The sequence below is a fragment of the Gallinula chloropus genome (assembly GCF_964237585.1).
Source record: "Gallinula chloropus genome assembly, chromosome: 2".
Taxonomy (NCBI): domain Eukaryota; kingdom Metazoa; phylum Chordata; class Aves; order Gruiformes; family Rallidae; genus Gallinula; species Gallinula chloropus.
Genome location: NC_140086.1, coordinates 134107697 through 134123957, shown reverse-complemented (window position 1 = coordinate 134123957; position 16261 = coordinate 134107697). Strand labels below are relative to the sequence as shown.

General features: G+C 41.9%; 1 protein-coding gene across 1 annotated transcript in view; it reads left to right on the top strand.

Annotated features, from left to right (window-relative positions):
* SCIN (scinderin) overlaps window positions 1–11919 on the top strand; it is a gene marked incomplete at both ends in the record, with an annotated part of 49463 nt that extends 37544 nt beyond the window's left edge. Inside the window, 10 exons of the mRNA XM_084280597.1 lie at window positions 1639–1727; window positions 1931–2146; window positions 3290–3411; window positions 4222–4312; window positions 6680–6850; window positions 7258–7435; window positions 7608–7729; window positions 9445–9522; window positions 10809–10869; window positions 11786–11919. Coding sequence (XP_084136723.1) covers window positions 1639–1727; window positions 1931–2146; window positions 3290–3411; window positions 4222–4312; window positions 6680–6850; window positions 7258–7435; window positions 7608–7729; window positions 9445–9522; window positions 10809–10869; window positions 11786–11919 — 1262 coding nt within the window. The remainder of the gene's footprint in view (window positions 1–1638; window positions 1728–1930; window positions 2147–3289; window positions 3412–4221; window positions 4313–6679; window positions 6851–7257; window positions 7436–7607; window positions 7730–9444; window positions 9523–10808; window positions 10870–11785) is intronic.
* Between the last annotated feature and the right edge of the window lie 4342 nt (window positions 11920–16261).

The following is a 16261-nucleotide window of genomic DNA, read 5'->3' as shown; positions in this document are numbered from 1 at the left end:
CTGCAAAGGCAGGTGCTACACAGACACAATCTAAGCAGTCAACACAACACCCAAGCAAGAATTTAATACTGCCTGGACACAGTACCAGCACACAGTTCTTCTTCCTTGGTGTGGTCAATAGACAAGGATTGCTCATGTGAGTAAGGGCCTCCAGATCAAATCCTGTCTATAGATCCTGGCTATTTTTTGAGGCACCTGTAAGCTTGGGTGTTTAAATGCTTATCTAACTGCAATTGTAGAGCAAACATAAAGAATCCTAAAAGATTTGCATACAGCCATCAAAACCCTCTCTTCTGGGGCAAAATCTGGACACTGAAGTTTTGATAATGGGTAGATATTGTATTTCCACACATTACTCTGCTGAGGTGTGAATTTGAAAGGTGAGTGTCCCAGACATCATCTTAAAGCATGAGCTCACAAATACTTTGATGGTTCTTTTCTTCTGGCAAATATTTCTCTGTGGTGTCATCAGTGCTTGTAGTAGTCCCTGTGGTTGCTTTCAATGAACATTTCTCAGAATGCTGCTACTAGCAGCTGGAGTGTTATGGTGCTGCCATTGCACCCAGTGCAATCCCTTTATTTCTCTGAAGCAGAATTTTCATTTTTAACTGGCATTTCCATTTCTTTTTACCATGTGTAAGAGCAAATGATTAATCAATGCAGTTGTCCAATCACCAAAGTCAGTCCAGGAAGCATTGTAAGCACTTTGCTTGTAAACTTCATTTGCAGTTAGGGAAACAGCCTTTGAAAATGAGCATTTGGGGAGCACTGAGCTCAGATAGCCAATACAATCAGGCATAAAGTAAATAAAATACAATTTAGGTCCTCTGAATGTGACCCTACACGCTCCTCTGTGCATCCTCACGTTGCTTCTGTTGGTAACAACAATGTGTGAGGCAAAACCATCAGTCTGAGCCTCACCCACGCACCTTGAGGCTGCAGTTATCATCTCTGCTGGGAATCTTTGGACCACTAAACTAAGGAGTGTGAATTACTTCACTAGTAGTCTCATTCAAAATGGAATACAATGAATAGCTTATCAGAGCATCTTACTAGACTAAGAGGTCTTTGGAGTACAGTCATTGACAGCCAGCTGGGCTACAGACCTGATGCACAATATCATCCCACAGAGACTTTTGGATATGTCTAAGCTGGGCCAGATTGAACAAGGAGCAGCGGGTGGGGAAGGTAGTGGTGAATTGCACAGCACAGACAGAGGAAATGGGAGTTTCATGTACTCCAGCTGTGGTGCTGCCTGAAGAAGAGAAGGCAGTTCTGGACAGCAGCTTTATTGACACATTGCAGCCCAGCTAGGGAGGATTCAGAGAAAGGATCCAGGGTGTCCCTGATGTACCTTGAACCAAGCAGATAATACGAACAGGATTTATTATTAGATACACACACCCTAAGCAAATAACAACACATTTAAAAAAATAATCTATTTTAACAGTTTTCTGGTTTGGTACTGTTTTGGCCATTACACTTTGTGCTTGTGCTGCATCCAGCACTTGTGTTTGTTTAAGACTGAGGCATGAGCAATGCTGAAGAGAACCTGGTTAAAGGACATCTTGTTTTTGCAGGATCTGTGAGCTCATCATTGCCCTTTTCCTTGTATTGTTATCCTTCTGTTTTAACCAGGCAAAGATGCTAACCCGCAAGAGAGAAAAGCTGCTATGAAGAATGCTGAACAATTCATACAGCAGATGAATTATCCTGCCAACACACAGGTGTGATCTGTTTATGAGGTGATACCTGGAGAGTGTGAGATCTGTTAAAAGCTTTGTTTTTAAATCAGCAGAAAAACATTTTTAAGGTCTTTCTAAGACAATAATGTCAATGTTTCACTAACAGATCATTCAGAAAAGTTTCTGTTCAATTAAGTGTGTCAGTTTTATTTTCCATCCATTTCATGGGTTTTGTTTCATTTCAGATTCAAGTCCTTCCTGAAGGGGGTGAAACACCAATTTTCAAACAATTTTTCAAAGACTGGAAGGATAAAGATCAAAGTGATGGCTTTGGCAAAGTTTACGTCACAGAGAGAGTGGCTAAAATTGAGCAAATTGAATTTGATGCTACCAAGTTACATGAGTGTCCACGAATGGCTGCCCAGCATAACATGGTAGATGATGGTTCAGGAAAAGTAGAGGTAATTTTTGTGTTGCATTCATTTGCATTCTACCTACCTAGGTTATTCTGTTACTCTTAATAGGATGAGCTGCTACCCTGTGTTTTGCCATATGCACTGCTGTGTAGAGTAACACTACATTAGTGGCAGTGTTAATTCTACCATCAAAAAAGGTACTTAGAAGTGGGAAGTGAATCTTCTGGATCATGTTTTTATGGTGCTTATGACAGACACTGTATGAGTCATCAGTAGAAATCAGATGCAGAAACATTTCTGCTTTTACACAACTCCTCTGAAGATAAACTTTACCTATGAACCTTAGCCTAAAGAAAAGGGTGTAGCTCACATCAGCTTGAAATCTGGAATGGGAAAACTTGCCTTTGGAGTCAAAAATCCATTCCGGGTCTTTATGTGTATATCTAATCTGCTTTCTAGAGGAATCCGCTTTACCTATCAGGTAGCCTGGAATTAGAAAGAGGAAGATAACTGTCTTTTTAGATCCATCCATATCACAATACAGGAGTATCTTCAAACTACACAGGAGTGATTCACCATCACACTAACTTAGCCTATTGAATACAGGTCTGCAGGTTGGGATTCTGGAAGAAAAGGGAGGGATGAATACCTACAGTCTCACTTGGTTATTTTCTGGGATGGTCTGTAGGCTTGAGCCAAAGCATCTTAGATCTGAGGTATTTTTTGCTGTGTAGGTTTTGCAGTATGTAATTGGAGAGCAGCTGGTAACTGAACTGGGCTGTAGTGAATCAAGTAGGATGAAATCTGCCTAGCGGGGTGTTATCTGACTACAGGGTGTCTCTCCCAAACGATGTGATAGTTCTATGATGAATCATAATGTTGTGCCATATTATGCCATATTCTCAAGATGTTAAGAAAGTAAGTTCAGCACACATTATGAACTGATCATGTGGCATTAAAGCATCAAGACAAAGAAAAGTGCACTGCAATGGCTTGTTCATGGCCATTGCTATTTTTTTCAGTGGGCACAGGGTGTATCTATTTACTTCCTGAAGAATCCTTCCAAGTTTTATTCTTTAAGACTTGGGAACACAAACAAAGGTCTCTCAAAAGTTGACACTATAAAGTGCTCTTGAAGAGTGTCAGGATGAAGCTTAGCATTCTCCAGTCATTTCTCTGTTTCCCCAGATCTGGCGTGTGGAAAGCAGCGGCAGAGTTCCTGTGGGACCTGAGACGTACGGGCAGTTCTATGGTGGCGACTGCTACATTATCCTCTACACTTACCCTAAGGGGCAGATCATCTACACATGGTGTGTTCGGTTGGCTTTGCACAGAACTCCAGCATATGGATATTATTTTATGCTGACTTTTGGTCAATTTGGGTAGAACCCTGTGTAAACGTGCCTTAGTTTTGGCTGGGATAGAGTTAATTTTCTTTCTAGTAGCTGGTTAGTGCTGTGTTGCAGATTTAGGGTGAGAATAACACTGATAGCACACTGATGTTTTAGTTGTTGCTAAGCAGTGCTTACACTGAGTCACGGGCTTTTTAGCTTCTCATACTGGCCTGCCAGCAAGGAGGTTGGAGGTGCACAAGCAGCCAAGAGGGGAAACAGCTGGGACAGCTGACCCCAACTGACCAAAGGGATATTCTATACTACGTGACATCATCCTCAGTATATCAACTAAGAGGGAAGTTAGCCAGGGAGCTGCTGCTTGGGAGTTTGGCATTGGTTGGCAGGTGGCAAGTAATTGCACTGTGCATGACTTGTTTGTATATTATTATTATTATTATTATTATTATTATTATTATTATTATTATTATTATTATTATTATTATTATTGCTATTATTATTTTCCCTTCCTTTCAGTCCTAGTGAAGTGTCCTTATCTCAATCCACAAATTTTACTTTTTTTTTTCCTGATTCTCTCCCCCATCCCACTGGGGGAGACCACTGTCATCCCCCATCCCACTCCCCCACTGCGGGAGGTCTGAGAAAAGCGATGCCTGCTGAGCTAAAGCACAACAAAATGCAAGGCTGTCTACTCTGTGTCATTCAGTGTAAGATCTGGATTATTCTGAAACTGGATTTAACCACTGTCTTTTTCCTTGTCTTCCTCAGGCAAGGGGCCCATACTACCAAAGACGAACTGACTGCGTCCGCATTTCTGACTGTACAGCTGGATCGGTTGTTGAATGGTCAGGCCGTGCAGGTTAGTGTCTTCTGGATAAAATTCCACAGAGTGTGCAGTGTAGGCAAAGTTCAATGAGAACTGAAAGGAGGGGGTAGTGTTTGAAGACTGGGAATATCAACTGCTCATGATTTGCATCAAGCCAAGAGCTATGGGCTCCTTTGAAAGTCACTGGTGATTCCCATCTGAATCATCCTTTCTGAATATAGATGTCCAAAGGAGCACAGATATAACACAAGCTAAAACTGCCTTTTCTTTCCTTCAAATTTTACTGTCTGAAAAATCAGTTTTAGTCCTGCCTAGCCTTACAGACTCTGTACATGGTCAGCAGAGATTGGATGGTAAGATGCTCCCAGGGCAACTCACTCTGAAGCAGGTGTCTGACAGGGCGATAGCCCTGTGTGAGCTCCTCTGTCTCCTTTTGACTATGTAGGAAGCTGCCATGCTTAGCACAGGCAAAATGCTCAACTTCTTACAGAGATGTGAAAGCCGCACAACAGCCAGCACCTGCAGGAACTGTGTCACGGGGTCTGAATTGTCCTTGCCTTACTGAGCAGCATAACTTGAGTTTTCCATTCTGGTAGTGCTTGCAGCTCCATGAAAGCAGGACACACACCCTCACTTGAAGAAGTGGGGTGTGCAAGATGAGGTGCAGGACATTGGCAGCTAAAAGGTGCGAGGAGATAAGCCTGTCCTAGGATGACTAAGGTGTGTGCTCTCCTTCCATCACTAGTGAGGACCGCTGGGTAGGTGGAGAAGTGAAATGTCTCCTCTTTGACAAAAAAGCCAGAGCTGGAAGATGACTCGGGACAGGCAGAGATTTTTCTAGGCAGTGGGAGATAATTCTATTCTTCCCCTTTCCTAATTACCAAAGTAAAGGGCTTCCCCCACCCACCAAGGTACAGTTAATTTAGATGGCAGACCACAGTTTGAGCCATTAATCAGTTATGATTTATGATTAAATCTATATTAAGGAAGGATTAGAACTCTTGAAGGTAATCACTCCTTGCAGTATTCCTAACACGTGTTCTGTACTTAGACAGAGCTTAGCACTGTATGATCCTGCCTCGGACCTGAGGCCAATACTAACAGCACAGGAGCAATAATAGTACTACTGACAGCTGCAACAGTAACGTGCCTAAAAAGCCCTTTCATTGAGCTGACGGAGATCCATTCGCTGCAGTGGGTGCAATACTTAAAAGTGCTTTTAGACTGCAGTGAATTTTGGAATATATATATATATGTATGTATGTATATACATACACACAGAGGTACAGATGGATGTGTGCATGCACACGGCCACGTAGAATTATTACCTGTGCCCAGCGCCTGTTCTAGCGTTTTTTGAAAGGTGCAGGTGTCCCCTGTTGCGGTCACGAGGTGGCACTGCAGCACAAGTGACTATCACACAGCCCGTTCCCACCAATGTGTTTCAGCTTTTTTAATTTTGTTTTTCTGTGATTGTTTGTTGGTTTTTTTTATTTGCTTTGTTTTCCATTTGTAAAATTCTGCCTCAGTTTGTCACCTAGGAGTACATGTGTCCTAGGGCATCCTGATCAGCAACTGCACCAGTCTGTCCAGATGTGAGACATGGAACCTGCAAACCCTGGCTGTCTGACCCTTGTCCCGGGGGCTCTCTGCTGCCCCAGGCCTCTCAGAGCAGATCTGGGGCTCTGCACTTCTCCTCCTCTGCCTCATTCCCTTTTTCCTTCTATAATTTTTGCTGGGAATGAAAGGTGGGGAGCCGCAGCCCTCCCACTTGGCAGGTGGTATTCTTGTAAAGAAGAATAAATGGTTGTATACAAATAACTGTCCTCGCACATTAGCCTAAAAATAGTCCTTCTTCTGTTGTTTTCAGATATTGCAATAACATCTTTTGCGTCTTGTAATGGAAGTTCGTGTTTGTCATCCATGTTATCTACCCTCTGCAAGATTTATGCTCATCTTTTTCATCTTCTTGCAGATAAAATATACATAGAAATAATGAACAGGATGAAGAACCATTCTGTTCTGCTTAAATATAGGGCACCTGAACTTCCAAAATAGTTTTTCAGGGGAATTAAGTCTCTCTATAAAACCCTATCAAATGACAGCTCTTTTGAAAGAGAGTAATTTTCTTATTACAGGAGATGGCAGCCATTTTAATCAGCTAAATGTTACATTAGAAGTTTGAATTTTGTCAGCATGATTGACAAAAAAATAATCTCACAAACGCTCTGACTTTAATATGTCTGCAACTATATTTTTAGTTCTTAGGTTTCCACTTCTCACTCTTGCTAGCATACTTAGCATCATTGGCTAATGTCCCCATAGCTATTCAACAAAGAACAAAAATAAACTACCTGTGTCCTTGTGTTTCTTTTATTGCACTTCTTCACGGATGTTCAGGTCCGAGTCAGCCAAGGCAAAGAGCCTGCACATTTACTGAGCTTGTTCAAAAAGAATCCACTCATTGTCTACAAGGATGGGACGTCCAAGAAGGAAGGACAGAAACCTGCTCCACCCACACGACTCTTCCAAATCCGCAGAAACCTGGCAGCCATTACCAGGATTGCAGAGGTAAGGTCACCTGCTAAGTAAACCACTTCCCATGGGAAATGGTATAGCTGCCACCAGCCTCTCCAACTAAGCTTGTTGAGTAGTCACATCTGGTAGGAGCGCAGGACTCCAAAACAAATCCACTGCTCTATGTGACCAACCCATCTAATGCATCAAAGAGAAGATACCATAACTGGCTGCCACGAATCTCTATCTTTCTGAGGATACTGTAAGAAAATGTGTAGTGGCCAGTCAAAGAACAGACATGAAAGCAGGAACCCTTATATTGTAATCTTTCCTACTGCCTACTTTGCCCTTCAAGTCAGTTCCCTGTCTTTTAAGTTCTTGTCTAGTTTATATCAGGAAAAAATTGAAGGAAAAAAGCATAAAAGTTATTTGAAAATGAGATGATTTCTTTTTTGGTCTAGGTTGATGTTGATGCGATGTCACTAAACTCTAACGACGTCTTTGTTCTGAAACTGCCCAACAACTCTGGCTACACCTGGGTAGGAAAAGGAGCAAACAAAGAAGAGGAACAAGGAGCTCAATACATTGCCAGTGTTCTTAAATGCCAGCCTGCTAAGATTAATGAGGGCAAGGAACCAGGTTAGTATGAGGCCACGTAGTTGCTAATAGGCAGCCAGAACTGTAAGAAAATGCACCCATCTTTGAGACAGCAAGGAAGATACTGTTTGGGGATTCTTGAAAGAGTGTCTAACAAGCTAAAACATCAAATGTTAAATCCACTGCTGAATAAGTTATGTATTGTGCATTTCAGAGGAGTTCTGGAAAGCACTCGGAGGTAAAAAACAATACCAGACTTCATCACAACTCTCAACAAAGGCTGAAGATCATCCTCCTCGCCTATATGGTTGTTCTAATAAGACTGGCAGATTTATTGTGAGTATATGAGGGATACTTTGTTTAATTATGTATTTTCTGGTGTATTTTGCCTGGGGAATCATCAGACATTAAATGAATTTGGGGATCTGGCTTAGTTAGCTGTGCTTAGCAAGAACTAGAGAGTTGAGGTTTGGTGCTTTAAATGAATCCAAATGCCAAGGACGGACAGAAGAATTAATACTGCAGATGTTTGCACACAGAGCCTGCTCCAGCCTGGGACTAGAGAATTGCAGATGCAAAACGATAAGGTGCTTGCCTAGTCAAAATAATTGTGTCCTTGCAGAGCATTGCCAGGTTGCTATCATTTCACTGAGAAAGTGCAGGTCACTGCCTTGCCCCTTACGTGTTTGATAGCGGTGGTGAGGAAAAGAAGCATCCCTTGCCAAAAATCCCTAGCAACCTGAAATTTTCCATGGAAATTTAAGACATGTAATTATGCCTCCAAGGTACTGGCCTGTGCTCAAGGAGGTTGGGAGACCTGTTTCCTTAGCAGAAATACCCAGAGCTGTGCACTGGGTATTAGGCCTGTGATTCAGGCATAATTACTTATCGTATTCCAGGAGGGCAACGCTGTGTCACCCTTTGGCAAGGATGCACTAAATTTTAGGTAGGGGACACATCTGGCTACCATTTCTGCAATCTCCTGAAGGCACAACCCATTCATTTGGAGAGGGATAAAATAAATAGGATCTTTTAATAAGGACTTTAAAATCTTATGAGAGTAGTAAAGTGTATTCTTCTAGCAAGCTTCTAAAGAACTCTTGTGAAATACAGTAATAGGAACCAACCTCTCTCTAACAGCCTGCTGAGAGCTATACATTTGTGTGGCTTTTGTTGAAAACTCCCTCCAAATTCTGTGAAATCCTCTCTGTCCTATAGAATTTCTTTAGTAACAGGATCACTGCTGCTACAACTCACCAGAATAGACACATCGGATCAGCCTGAGCTCTGGCCACCATAGTGCAGGGCATGGAAAAGGAACGCCTTTTGCATCATCTGCTTACCCTTTAGCATTCCTACATGACCAAGCACAGCCAAAGGCTCCACAGTCCTTTAAAAGCAGAGGCTTGACCACTAGCTACATTATTGCCTCTCCTGCTCATGCAGAAGGACATTAATTTGCTTTCCTACCTGCCTGAAAACTCTTGGAAGAAGCAAGCAGTCTGCCTTTCCTTTGGGTACTGATCCTCTATGGCTTAGTCAACTGAAATGTTCCATTGTCCAGTAACTGGAATGCATGCTTGGGGGTGTATTTCATCACTGAAAATCAAGGGAGTTTAATTTCTTTATTAATGAATGTAAGCAGCATGAGCATATCAGCACTAAGATTGGTTTAGTTTGCTCGGTACAATGTGCTCTATGGAAATTTCCCTGTCCCTTTCTTCTGGCAGACCTGAATCCCAGCTTACGACAGTCAGAATTACAGTGCAAACTTCTGCCTCTCCTGGGGATATCCTATCAATCCTGTCAAACTGAAAGCTGATTTTCTAGGACATGCGATGATGTGATTTGTTTCCTTTCAGTGAAACACCCTTGAATTCATCAGCCAATTCATCAAATGAGTTCAGGGTTGACTCTTCAGAAGCAAAAAGAATTGCACACCAGCTTCTAGACTCATCCCTTTAAAAAAATCTTCAGTCTGTTCAAAACCAGAGTGTCTTGAGAAGTCATTAAAAAAAATAAATAAAATCCTGTAATATTCCTTTTTTTAGATTGAGGAGGTCCCAGGAGAATTCACACAGGATGATTTGGCTGAAGATGATGTCATGTTGCTGGATACTTGGGAGCAGGTAAGCTGTGCACTTGACCACTGCTTTTGTGGCAACAGAGATAATTTATTCTTAACCACTTAGACTGCAGGATGGGAGAGAAAATTGGAAGAGATGGGAGAGAATGGAAGTGGTTTTGTTTTCTTTAAATTATACCAGAGAGAGCTATCTTTTTTTGAGCTTTATGATGTGCTAGTGTGAACATAAATGATTGAACTTCCAAGCATAACGTGCCAACGTGGCAGGCACTTCCCAATAAAACCAATGGAGGCTGGCTGCAAGAATATAAGCCCCAGCAGTCTTCTGAAAGGCTCTCAATAATGTTTTTCAACACTAAAATGTATTCATTTGTAAAAGATAGTTATTGCATAAAAGGCATTTGGAAGCCACAAAATCCCCCCAGAAGTCTTCCTAAGGAAGGGACCCTTACGCAGATTTCTTCAGAAGAACTGGGTGGAGGATGACAGAAATAATCTCCATCATTGCACCAGGTTCACTGACAATGTTGAGAGGCAACATTGTTGGATGACAGGCAAACTTACTGAGGGTGTGTACGGCACATCTGTTTCTCAGAGAGTAGTCTCTACCCTTTGTCTCCCCTTGGAGGGAAAAGGGGAGGAGGCCACAGATTCCACACTATTTCTTTTCTTCAGCCTAACCCTTAAGGAGAAAAAAGCTGAGGCTTTTGGAAATGAGAAGGAATGTCCAAGGTCCATGTGGGAAGGAGTGATGGGGGAAGGTGGGTGGAAGAGCTAGATGGAAAGTAGCTGGGACATACTGACTCAGGTAAGAAGGAAACAAACATGGGACAAGTAGCTGGTTTCTAAAAGGATCCTTGGCAGGAAAAAAAATAAATATGAGGATTGCAGATCAGGGCTCTGGTTGTTGAGTTGTTCACTGGGTTATCTAGCAGTTACCCTGGATAGCACTGATCACCGGGCACAAGAGTTGATATGCACACTGAGCTTAAACCAGAGACAGCTCCTCCTCAGTGTTTTTACATGTACCTAAAGAGCAATTTCCTTGGCAAACTGTAAAAGATATCCATGGAAAACGGTAATTAGAGTTATTTTCATCAGAGTGCATAAAGGTCTGGCCTTCCAGATGAATTTTCAGAGGATAGAGCTTCAGTTTCTTGCAAGAGAATAAAAAATCATCAGTTGTTGTTTGTGAGGGCTGTGCATCTGCAGTCTTTTCATGATGTATATTCTTTCCCCTAGTGGAATCAACTGCTTTGAACTCTACCTGCTGTACACAACATCCTCCTAAGGACATGGGAGCTTCATCTTTCTCTCCTCTATTTGCAGGTTTTTATCTGGATTGGGAAGGATGCTAATGAAACTGAGCGACAGGAATCCGTTAAATCTGGTAAATCAAATCAGTTTTGCAGAATTCTGAGTGAAGTAGCATCAATATTAGTTAAGAAGGGAAATAAAATGGTGCAGAAGAAATCTAGTTATGTTTACAGTGTTTAACTGGGTTACTGAGTTTATTAGGATTTAATCCCAGAGAGGGTTATTTTCTCTCTTAAACGTGCTTTAACATTAATTGTATCTTTATCTATAAATTTATGAAGAGTAAAATTTATCAAGATAGCATTACTGGGCTGTAGAGCTTTTTAAAGACTACATAGGAGAGCTCTGTGAAAAAGAACTGCACTAAAAAGAGAAAGAATTTAAAAGGAGATACATGCTGTGCTGCACCCTACACTGATGTATATAGCCAAAGGAATGCCAACAGATCTTCAAGTTCTCATGCTGGGTTAGATTTGGCAGATGTTCCAATTGCAGAACAAATCAAGAAAACTTGTGTGGAGCGCACCTAAAAAAAATCAGGTGTTATCTCTGGTGTGACTGCACATAGTTGAGCCATTCTGATGAAGTTTGTGCTGAAAGCACTTGCAGGTGTTTCCCTGGAGCAGCTAAGGCCACCTAGCTGCGTCAAGGCAAACTACACTGGCTTTTACGCAGGAAAATCCAGACCGAAGCCTGTGCATTTGCACAACACCAGCAAGTGCTGCGTCCTGTGCAAGAGCCAAAACCCAGTTGTACGTCAGTAAACTGATCAGAGCAACAGTCCCTCTGCTTGAACCTGGTGGAAAATTCCTTCGCTGGCAGCTGGGAGAAATCAGCCATTACCTGATCACCTCAGTGCCTTTGAAATAATTTCATTGAATGCTGTATTGTTGTAGCCCCAGGTTCTTTCACTGGGGCTTTTAATGTCTTTTTTTACACCAAAGGAAGGAACTAATATGTTACATGTTTTATTTCCTCTCTGGTTTCAGCCAAACGCTACATAGACACAGATCCTTCTGGCAGAGACAAGGGAACCCCCATTGTAGTGGTGAAGCAGGGGCATGAACCCCCGACATTCACAGGCTGGTTCCTGGCTTGGGACTCCAACAAATGGAAGAACTGATTGACCCGAGGAGGTTTCAGCTTCAAGCCAAAGAATGAACAGAGCCCAGCTACTATGTAGGATTTTTAAGCATAAGCTTCCGCAACAGTACGATGCATCTGTTGTTACACTTTGCTGAGCTTTGATATATTTCTGTGAATAACCTGGAAATCCTTAGGACTGGTAAACTGGTCAAATGGGGTCAGTGGGGCTTTTCACATAGTAAGTATGGAAAGTGGTACCAATACTTTGTTTAATCTATTGATTCTTCAAACAGAAGCTGTGGATCGGTTTCATGTGCTAAAATAGGCCAAATTCTGCCTTTGCTTTAGAATTTGAACTCATGTCAAAGAAATTCCTTTAGATTAAGGTCAGCATAACCTTGTACAGCATTTGGCCTGATAAAGGACTCATTCTACATCTGTTGCAAGGGGAGGACAGGACATAATTTACTTTCTAGGCCAAAATTTTGCTACGCTCGCACTCTCGTGCAAAATTTCAGGTGATGCCTGATCCAGAGTGGGAGCTGTGTCTTGCAGGGGGAGAGCAAGAGATGGGTGTTTTGAGAAAGCTGTGATTAATGTGTTTGCTTGTCCTGTTAGTAGATATATTTGGAGCTTCAGACTGAATGGGTCCAAGAATCTGAAGTCAACAGAGGTTTCATTGAGGGACTGACAAGCTGTCTTTGTAATTAATTTCTTTAGCTTTATCTCTGTGAACCACCTCCAGCTCCACCAGGTCTTTTTAACCAAAGTTCTTATACACTTTCTAGTGTGCTAGGACTTCTAAGTGAAAGCAGAAGTATTAACAGCCTTAACCAGACTGCCCTTAAGCCATAATTTTTCTTGGTGCCTTACTGAGGAGTACTCAGTTATTTTCCAGCACGCAGGCTGCTCAGACACAGGATGTGTTTCTATCCATTTTCTATGTAGGTCTTAGTCTATCAAGTGCAAGGAAACCCCTTGCTTCAGTAGCATTCCACATCCTGGGAATTTGGACTGTCAGCAGGCACTGTAGAATATGGCCTTCTCTTCACTCAGACACAATTATTTGGAACTTTTTTTTTATTCTGGTGGCTTTAAAAGTACATTTTCAAAGTTGTTTTTATGTGTAGTTTAGCCAGAAAAGTCTATGTAAGGGGAGTGGGGAAAAGTCTGTTTCAAATATTTAGCAGTGCTTTGAACACTTATCCTATAATGCTTGTTTTAAACAACAATTTGTACAGCTGTAAATCACGTCAAAGTGGCTTTTTAATGAAAGCATTTCAATGTTTTTATTATTCTTATAAATTGGGCTGGAAAATGAAATTTTAGACATTTTGTATTTTTTTAACATGATGATTTTGAATCCGGGAGTGAATTTAGTCTGAGCTCATCATCAGTATCAATGGCAAAAGGACTGTAAAGCTAAGAGATTAATTATAGCAGTCTGTTGGCTTCAAACATTTCTTTAAATCTTTGCTAATACAACTGGGCTGTATCTGAATGTAATTTCATTTTCAATAAAATTTACAAACCCCAGTGCTTTAAATGCAGCTGAACTACTTCTTTCTGAATACTGTTGCTCAGTGCTTCCACTAATGTCTATCAAAACCCACTGAAAATCCCAGTAGGTACCTTCCTTTTTAGTTGGATAATGCCAAATTATTGGGTTGGGTTTTTTGTTTGTTTTTTTTTTTAACTTTGCTGCCATTTTACCCAATGGAAAGGTAACTCTTCTCAACAACTTTAAAGTTACAAGCCTGCGTGACAATCAAAAAACTGGGTGCTCATTTGCCTATGATTTAATCTTTAAGAAAAAATGCCAATGTTGTTACCAAACTCTGGCTTTTCTGCTTGCAAAAGTAGTTGACTATAGAAATAACTGCTTTACAGAGTAGGAGGAACCAGGTGTATGCTTGTCTTTAAAGGATAGGTCTTGCAATTCATTTGTATAGTTAAGACGTCTTTCTGCTGGAAGGAATACAAAGACCTTTTCAGTTCCTCAGTTCCTGCAGTTCCTAGAGCCACTGAGCAGCCTGTAATTATCTGATGGTTGTCTTCAACACTTACACATGATTTGTCACATTTTTTAAAAAAATAACAGTTATCGTAGCTTTTGACCAAAGATTAGACAAGATTTGCCCTCCTTGTCCATAAGGATCTTGCAGAACACTGAGGGCTCTGAACCCAGCACAGTCTGCCAGCATGTTCTGCAGCACTGTGAAAGCCTCTTCTCAGCTCCCTTGCAAAAGACAGAGGAGCTTTTGTGGTCTCCTGGCGTGGGCGTTGGGGTTTACAATACATTGTCCTGGCACACTGATTACTGATGTTGGGAAGAGCATTGAGAGCTCATAACGGAACAGTGTTCTCAACTGGGTTTAAGCACAACAGCTGCTAGCAACATTGTTCTAGGGTTTACTCGCTAGTGAGGAAGTTTATTTTTGTACATACTGTTCAGTACACACAGATATATTTGTCTTTCTCTGAAGAAGAAGAGAGGGAGGGAGGACAGACAGGACGGACTGTAAGTGCTTGGAAATATTGAAGATTAAGCTGTTTTCAAGAAAATATTTCAGTGCATAACTTTAAGAATACATGTAGCAAACCCATCTGCCTTATTTTCTGAATAAATAGAAAAAAAAATATGCAGATGTATGAGTACAGCCAAGTTCAGTCAAGAATAAGCTGTACCTTGTATTATTATCAAAAAGTATTTTCAGTCTGTTATGGCAAAATTGTACCCTGAGTTAGAAGGTTTCTTTTGCTACCAAGCAGCAAGTACTGTAAGCAGGAGAGGAGCCAGCAGCCTCTGGAATCATTGCTCTAAATACCCATTTTGACCATAGCACAAAGTGCTGCATAGCGTCAGATCTGCTGTAAATGCCTCTTAAATGTAGTTAAATTCAGTTGGACAGTTCGATCTCTTGCCAATTCAGATGCACATAGGCTTCACATGCAAGAAGCATCCCTGTAGCCAACAGAAGTGCCTGGGAACAACTGCTGCAGTCCAGCAAGGAATGTATTTTCTGTGTGATTTCTGAGACCCACACAACTGTGCCTTTCACCACCATGTTTAATCAGTGAAATGTTGTCTCCCATGCAAATCAAAGCTGCTAAAGCAGCACGGGTCTCTCTGTTGCTCTTCACCAAATTTCACAGGGGAGACTCATGGTGATTTCACAGCAGTTGGAAATACTAAAACATCAAGGCTGAACACCATCAGGTGATTTTAATATCATCTACCTGACAGCTGAGTGTGTTGTCTGATGCCTTTCCTGCAGAAGAACCAGCTACAGCAACAAGGAACCTAAGACAAATTTCCCTCCAGGCTTAGATTTTTATAGAGGTGGCTCCAAAAGGTCACAGATGTCCTGTAACAGGCATGGCAGTACAGCTATGTCCCTGTTTAACCAGCTGAGTGGGGCTGTAGGTATCTTTGTTCATGCCAGAGATTATTGTCCTTCCCACCACTAAGCAGCTGCACTCTTATTGGTTGGGTGAGAGGTCAGTTGTGTAGCAAGCAGGAAGAAGAGAGGAGTGGCAGAGAATGTTTTATCAGCAAGGACAACAGGTCCAAAGCCCACGCTAACAATCCCCTACTTTCTTGCTAGATAGTCTGGGTTAACAGTCGGTATCTCACACATCTGCTTCTGCCAGACTCCCTCCCATCCCAGCACACCCAGATGCACTCCAACACCCACTAACTAAACATCCCACATGTGAATTCGCAAAAGTGTTCATTTTTAAGATTGTGTGAAAAAAGATGATGGAAATTTGTCCTGTATTTAAAGCAGCAAACAAGGATTCTGGTAAACTGCATTTCCTGTGGACTGCACGTCTGTGTGTAACCTGAAGTAAGTCAGTCACTGAATTCTGGTACTTCTCCATCTGCTAAATGAAGACTTACTCCATCCTTTTCCTGTTTATTTAAGCTGTGCTGTCTCTTATTGCGTGCCTGTACAATGCTTGACCTAGCAAAGACACCTCTCAACACTGCCATCTTGTAGGTACCACTCATAATCCAGACAGCTCCCAAGGTTACCAGTTCCCAGCTGCACAGACTTCCTGAGAGCAAGAGCAGAGGAGGCAAGTGTGATGTCTTGGAGACTGCTGCAGCACAGGTGCAGCTACACGGGCGGTGGCATTGGGGCAGCAGAGAAAAGGCTGGAGCCAGCTCTACTGAGAAGTAAAGCTTTTACAGTGTAACACAATATGAGCAAAAATAAGTCCCCCTAGCAGTGCAGTTCAGGGCTGCTATGTCAGAGCACTCCCTAGGCTGTAGCTATAGGTGCACCTGCACCAGGTCCACACAAATTCCTCCCCAGGCCAGGAGCAGCTGCTCTGGGCATATTAAGTGTAAGGGGAGGACAGGGGTCTGGTGT